We start from the raw sequence: 5738 nt of genomic DNA, 5'->3' as shown, positions 1-5738 counted from the left end.
TGGTGGCTCCTCATTGCTGCACGTGGGCTGTCTCTAACTGAGGCGAGCAAGGGTCACTCTTCGCTGTGGTGTGCAGACTTCTCATTGCAGTGGCTTCTCTAGTTGCAGAGCACAGGCTCTAGTTCGCAGCTCCGCAGTTGTGGTGCACGGGCTCAGTTGCTCCACAGCATGTGGGATCTTCCTGGACCAGGGATCGAATCTGTGGCCCACGCATTGGCAGGAGGATTCTTATCCACTGTGCCACCAGCCATCAGGGAAGTCCTCCTCAGTTTCTGAAGTAGCTGCACAGCCACACAGGTGAGAGAAGCGTCTTGTTATCATAACAAATCGCTCAACATCTGAGTTTTATGTTAATGAGGAAAACTCCTAAGGATACACCTAAGTTGCCAGGGGCCAAGTCATGTGAGCAAGTTAGAACCTTCACCCCTAGTACCCGAGGGGAGGGGACAGGCTGGGGTTGAGTCAGTCCCCAGAGGTCAATGACTCGGCCCATCACATCTACCCAAGGAACCCCCATAAAAATGTAGACACTGGTTGCTGAACTGGTGGAGGTGCTGGGGGCGTACCCGGAGAGGGTTGGAAGCTCTACTGCCCTGCTCCCGGCATCCTGAGCATCTCTTCCATCTGGCTGATCCTGAGTTCTATCCTTTTACAATGAACCAGAAATAAGTAAACTGTTTTTCTCAATATTTATTTATTTGGCCGCATCGGATCTTAGTTGCAGCAGGCGGGATCTAGTTCCCTGACCAGGGATTGAACTCAGGCCCACTGAACTGGGAGCTGTGGGCGTCTTAGCCACTGGACCACCAGGGAAGTCTCTAAACTATTATTTCTGAGTTCTGTGAGCCACTCTAGCAGATCAGTGGAATCTGGTCAGGGAACTACATCCCACATGCCTTCAAGAAACTAAGCTCTGATGGGTGCCACGCTGGAAGATCCTGCAAGCCGCAACTAAGACCCAATGCAGCCAAATATGTTTGGTTTTTTTTTTAGGTAGTATGCATGCTGAGGTGGGGAAAAAGTGGAAACAGTGTCAGACTTTATTTTGGGGGGCTCCAAAATCACTACAGATGGTGACTGCAGCCATGAAATTAAAAGACGCTTACTCCTTGGAAGAAAAGTTATGACCAACCTAGACAGTATATTCAAAAGCAGAGATATTACTTTGCCGACTAAGGTCCTTCTAGTCAAGGCTATGGTTTTTCCAGTGGTCATGTATGGATGTGAGAGTTGGACTGTGAAGAAGGCTGAGCGCCGAAGAATTGATGCTTTTGAACTGTGGTGTTGGAGAAGACTCTTGAGAGTCCCTTGGACTGCAAGGAGATCCAACCAGTCCATTCTGAAGGAGATCAGCCCTGGGATTTCTTTGGAAGGACTGATGCTAAAGCTGAAACTCCAGTACTTTGGCTACCTCATGGGAAGAGTTGACTCATTGGAAAAGACTCTGATGCTGGGAGGGATTGGGGGCAGGAGGAGAAGGGGACGACTGAGGATGAGATGGCTGGATGGCATCACTAACTCGATGGACATGAGTCTGAGTGAACTCCGGGAGTTGGTGATGGACAGGGAGGCCTGGTGTGCTGCAATTCATGGGGTCGCAAAGAGTCAGACACGACTGAGCAACTGAACTGAACTGATGCTGAAGTTTTGTATATTCTATAAAGTATTCTATATATATCAATCAATTCAAGATTTTTTTAAATATAAATTTATTTTAATTGGAGGCTAATTACTTTACAATATTGTATTGGTTTTGCCATACATCAACATGATCAGTTCAAGATTGTAGACAGTGTGGTTCATATATTCTATGTCTTTAATATTTTGTCTAGTTGTTCCATCAACTTCTGAAAATGGAGTGTTAACATTTCCAATTATATAATTGCTCACTTTTCTTTTTTTTAATTTATTTCTGTCAGTTTTTACTTTGTGATTTTGGAGGCTGTGATATTAAGTACATAATATATTAATAACCCAGAATTCTAAATTTTGTGTATAACACTAAAATTGCATTCATAATTGTAACCCAATTACACATTAAACAATTACTCACCTTGGTGAATTGACCCTTTTATCATCATAAAATCCTTCTATATCTAAGATAATATCCCTGTTCTTGAATTCTATTTTATCTGATATTAATATATCCACTCCAGCTTTCTTATGATTAGTGTTTTCACTGTATATTCTTTTTCATCTTTTGAATTTTCTGTACTTAAAGTATCTTTTACATAAATCAGACCAATGTTTTTTTAGCTTAGTCTCCCAAATGATACCTAATCAAACTTAGAAGCTTTACCACAGCAAACTGTAAGAAAAATGAAAAGACAGACTGCTATATAATTTTTGCAAATTATGCGACCAACAAGGACCTACTTTCCAAAAGATACAAACAGCTTATACAACTCAATAACAAAATACCAAACAATCCAACCAAAAAAATGGGCAGATAATCTAAATAGACATTTCTTCAAGGAAGACATCCAAATGGCCAACAGGCACATGAAAAGATGCTCAATATTGCTAGTTGTAGCAACATTTCAGCCAAAACTACAATGAGGTACTACTTCACACAAGTCAGAATGGCCATCATTAATAAGCCTACAGAGAATTTCCCGGTGGTCCAATGGTTAGGGCTCTCCACTTCCACTGCAGGAGGCAGGGGTTGGATCCCTGGTCAGAGAACTAAGATCCTACCTGCCTTGGGGTAACTAAGCCCATGTGACACAACTAGATTCTGTGCACCGTGATGAAAGATCCCACATCTCAATGAAGACACTGTGTGCAGCAACTAAAACCCAATGCAGTCTAATTAATTAATTTTAAAAGGTGATGTTATTAGCAGGAGAAAAATAAAGCAGAAACAAGGACACAAAGAGCTCTTGTCAGCTAATGTAGATTGTTAATATCCTTCCGGCTGCCTATAACCCTCTTATCCCATTAGGTTGATCCTTGTGCAGAAAGAATCTCAGTCAGTGCTACTTTTCATCTTGATTGCACATTGATTAACACGAGAATTTTTGAAATTATTTTTATTGAAGTATAGTTGATTTATAATATTGTGTTAGTTTCTCATGGACAGCAAAATGATTTGGTTATCACTTTTTCAGATTCGTTATAGGTTATTATAAAACATTGAGCATCGCTCTCCGTGCCACACAGTAGGTCCTTTTTGTTTATCCATTTTATATATAGTAGTTTGGATATGTTATTTCCAAATTCCTAACTTATCCCCCCCTTCAGGACCTTTTCCCTTTGGTAATAAGTTTGTTTTCTATGTCCGTGAGTCTGTTTGTTTTGTAAATAAGTTTACTTGAATCATTTTTTAGATTCCACATATAAATCATATCATGTTTGTCTTTCTCTGTCTGACTTACTTAATTTAGTATGATAACCTCTAGGTCCATCCTAGTCACTTCAGTCGTGTCCAACTCTTAGTGACCCTTTGGACTGTAGCCCACCAGGCTCTTCTGTCCAAGGGATTTTCTAGGCAACCATACTGGAGTGGATTGCCATGACCTCCTCTAGGGGATCTTCCCAATTCAAGAATCAAACCTCCATCTCTTATGTCTCCTGCATTGGCAGGCAGTTTCTTTACCACTAGCACCACTTGGGAAGACCAATATTTGGAGGTCTGTACAATCAGGAGATAGTGCATAATTGTTTCATCAATTCACTGCCTTCTATTCATCATGAATTTCTCCATGTTGATGATAGGCTGAACACATACTGAAAGTTTTCTCACATTTCTTTTATTTGTAGTGTTTTTCTCCTGCATGAATTTTCTGGTGTTGAATAAGAGAAGAACTCTGGCTAAAGGCTTTGTCACAATCATTGCATTTATATGGTTTCTCTCCAGTGTGAGTTCTTAGATGCTTCGTCAGGGATGAGCTCTGGCTGAAGGCTTTCTCACATTCTTTACACTTGTAAGGTTTCTCTCCAGTATGAATTCTCTGATGTCTTATGAGAGCTGAGCGGTCACTGAAGGCTTTCCCACATTCATGACATTTGTAAGGTCTCTCCCCAGTGTGGGTTCCTTGATGTTGAATAAGAGCTGAACAGTAACTGAAAGCCTTCCCACATTCACTACATTCATAGGGCTTCTCCCCTGTGTGAGTTCTTTGATGTTGAGTAAGGCCTGACCTGTCACTAAAGGCCTTCCCACACTCTTTACACCCATAGGGTTTTTCTCCAGTATGGACCCTCTGATGTTTAATAAGGGAGGAGGTGTCATTGAAAGCTTTCCCACACTCCTTACATTTATAGGGTTTCTCTCCAGTGTGTATTCTGTGGTGCTGGATGAGGTACGTGCTTTGGTTGAAGGCCTTCCCACATTCATTGCACTCATAGGGCTTTTCTCCGGTATGAATGATATGATGCTGAATAAGGGCTGAACGGTGACTGAAAGCTTTCCTGCATTCGTTACACTCGTAAGGTTTCTCTCCAGTGTGGATTCTCTGATGCTGGATAAGGGATGAGCTCCGGGTGAAGGCCTTTCCACATTCAGTACATACATAGGGTTTCTCTCCTGTGTGAATCCTCTGATGTAGGATAAAAGCTGAGTAGTAGCTGAAGGACTTGCCACACTCACTGCACTTCCAAGGCTTTTTCACTGAGTAAATCTTCTGATGTTTAATTGGGTTTGAACTTTCCCTGATTTCAGTACAATCCTCCATAGGATTTCTCTTGTGCTTAATTATGACTTGCCTTAAATCTTTCTTCTGATTTCCTTGCTGCCTTTCTAACATGCCTCCACATTCCCAGGTTTTTATCCATCTGGAGTCCCAGGAATCATCCTTTATAAGTCTTTCTATTATCAGCTCCCTTTCTGATGAGACTCCTTCAGAAACTTCCTGCATTGAAAGGGACACTTTAGTTTCAGGTGTAGATTCAGAATCTGAAATAAATAAAGAGTACAGATATTTGTGTTCTCTGTGCGGAGGGAAAGAAAACTGCTGAAGTGGCAAGAAGTTAAAGAAAATTAAATTGATAGCCCTTAAAAATGTTTGAATGTTCTCAGAAAAAGCCTCATGGCAATGGCAGGTGACAAAGTTTCAGTGAATAACAGAGATGGGAAAATGATGAAGCTGAAGCACAATACAAGGTCAGACAATGATGATGCTACAGCTGAAAGAATGGAAAACTGAATAGACTAGCCAGGGAAGAAGATAAGCAGGCAGGATGAAAATAAATGTCAATAAAATAACTGAGGAAGTGGGCAGGGTGGGGGGATGAAAACACAGGTCAAGACTGGGCAGTTTTGAAAAAGTATTGGACAAAAAAATCGCTTACATGAAGACATATATTAGTGACAACCATATTTGATTTTTAAAATCATTATCTTTAGTCCTTTTTTAAGAGCAGATTTTTTGTTTGTTTGTTTAGCGTATGCTTTCCCTATGATTTTGTGTCTCCACTAACCACTGCCCCCTCCCTCCCTTCATTCTTTCCTTCCCTTCTTTTCTTCCTCCCTTCCTTCTTTCCCTCTCTCTCACTTTTCTTTCTTCCTTCCTTTATTGCCAAAGTCAGATTTCTCAGATTTTAGATATCATCTCATCACACACTTGCTCCTGACTCACCAGTCTGGCTTCTCTCCCCACCACTCAGCTGGAATTGCTCTCACTAAAGTCACTAACCATTTATATGTCACCTAAATCCAGTGGGTCCTTTTCATCTGTAGATCACCTGGGCCTCTCAACAGCACTTGACACCATGTGCTCCTCCTAACAACACTTTCC

General features: G+C 41.3%; 1 protein-coding gene across 1 annotated transcript; it reads right to left on the bottom strand.

Moving 5' to 3' along the window:
- Positions 1 to 3752: 3752 nt before the first annotated feature.
- LOC138075641 (zinc finger protein 892-like) lies at positions 3753 to 4748 on the bottom strand. Its single transcript, XM_068967542.1, has 2 exons — positions 4144 to 4748; positions 3753 to 3891 (listed from the first exon to the last, which is right to left on the bottom strand). The coding sequence occupies exons 1-2, from the start codon at positions 4746 to 4748 to the stop codon at positions 3753 to 3755; spliced, it is 744 nt and encodes a 247-aa protein (XP_068823643.1).
- Positions 4749 to 5738: the final 990 nt, after the last annotated feature.

Source organism: Capricornis sumatraensis, chromosome 3, assembly GCF_032405125.1.
Source record: "Capricornis sumatraensis isolate serow.1 chromosome 3, serow.2, whole genome shotgun sequence".
Taxonomy (NCBI): Eukaryota; Metazoa; Chordata; class Mammalia; order Artiodactyla; family Bovidae; genus Capricornis; species Capricornis sumatraensis.
Note: the sequence above shows the minus strand (reverse complement) of the source record. Positions and strands in the feature narration are given on the sequence as shown.

What these genes read in the sequence shown, in the direction of transcription:
- LOC138075641 (XM_068967542.1), bottom strand. Translation starts at nt 4,748, where the DNA reads ATGTTAGAAAGGCAGCAAGGAAATCAGAAGAAAGATTTAAGGCAAGTC. An exon ending in GGGAAGGCCTTTAGTGACAG is followed by an intron (nt 3,892 to 4,143) that starts GTCAGGCCTTAC and finishes CTTCAGCCAGAG; the next exon opens with CTCATCCCTGACGAAGCATC.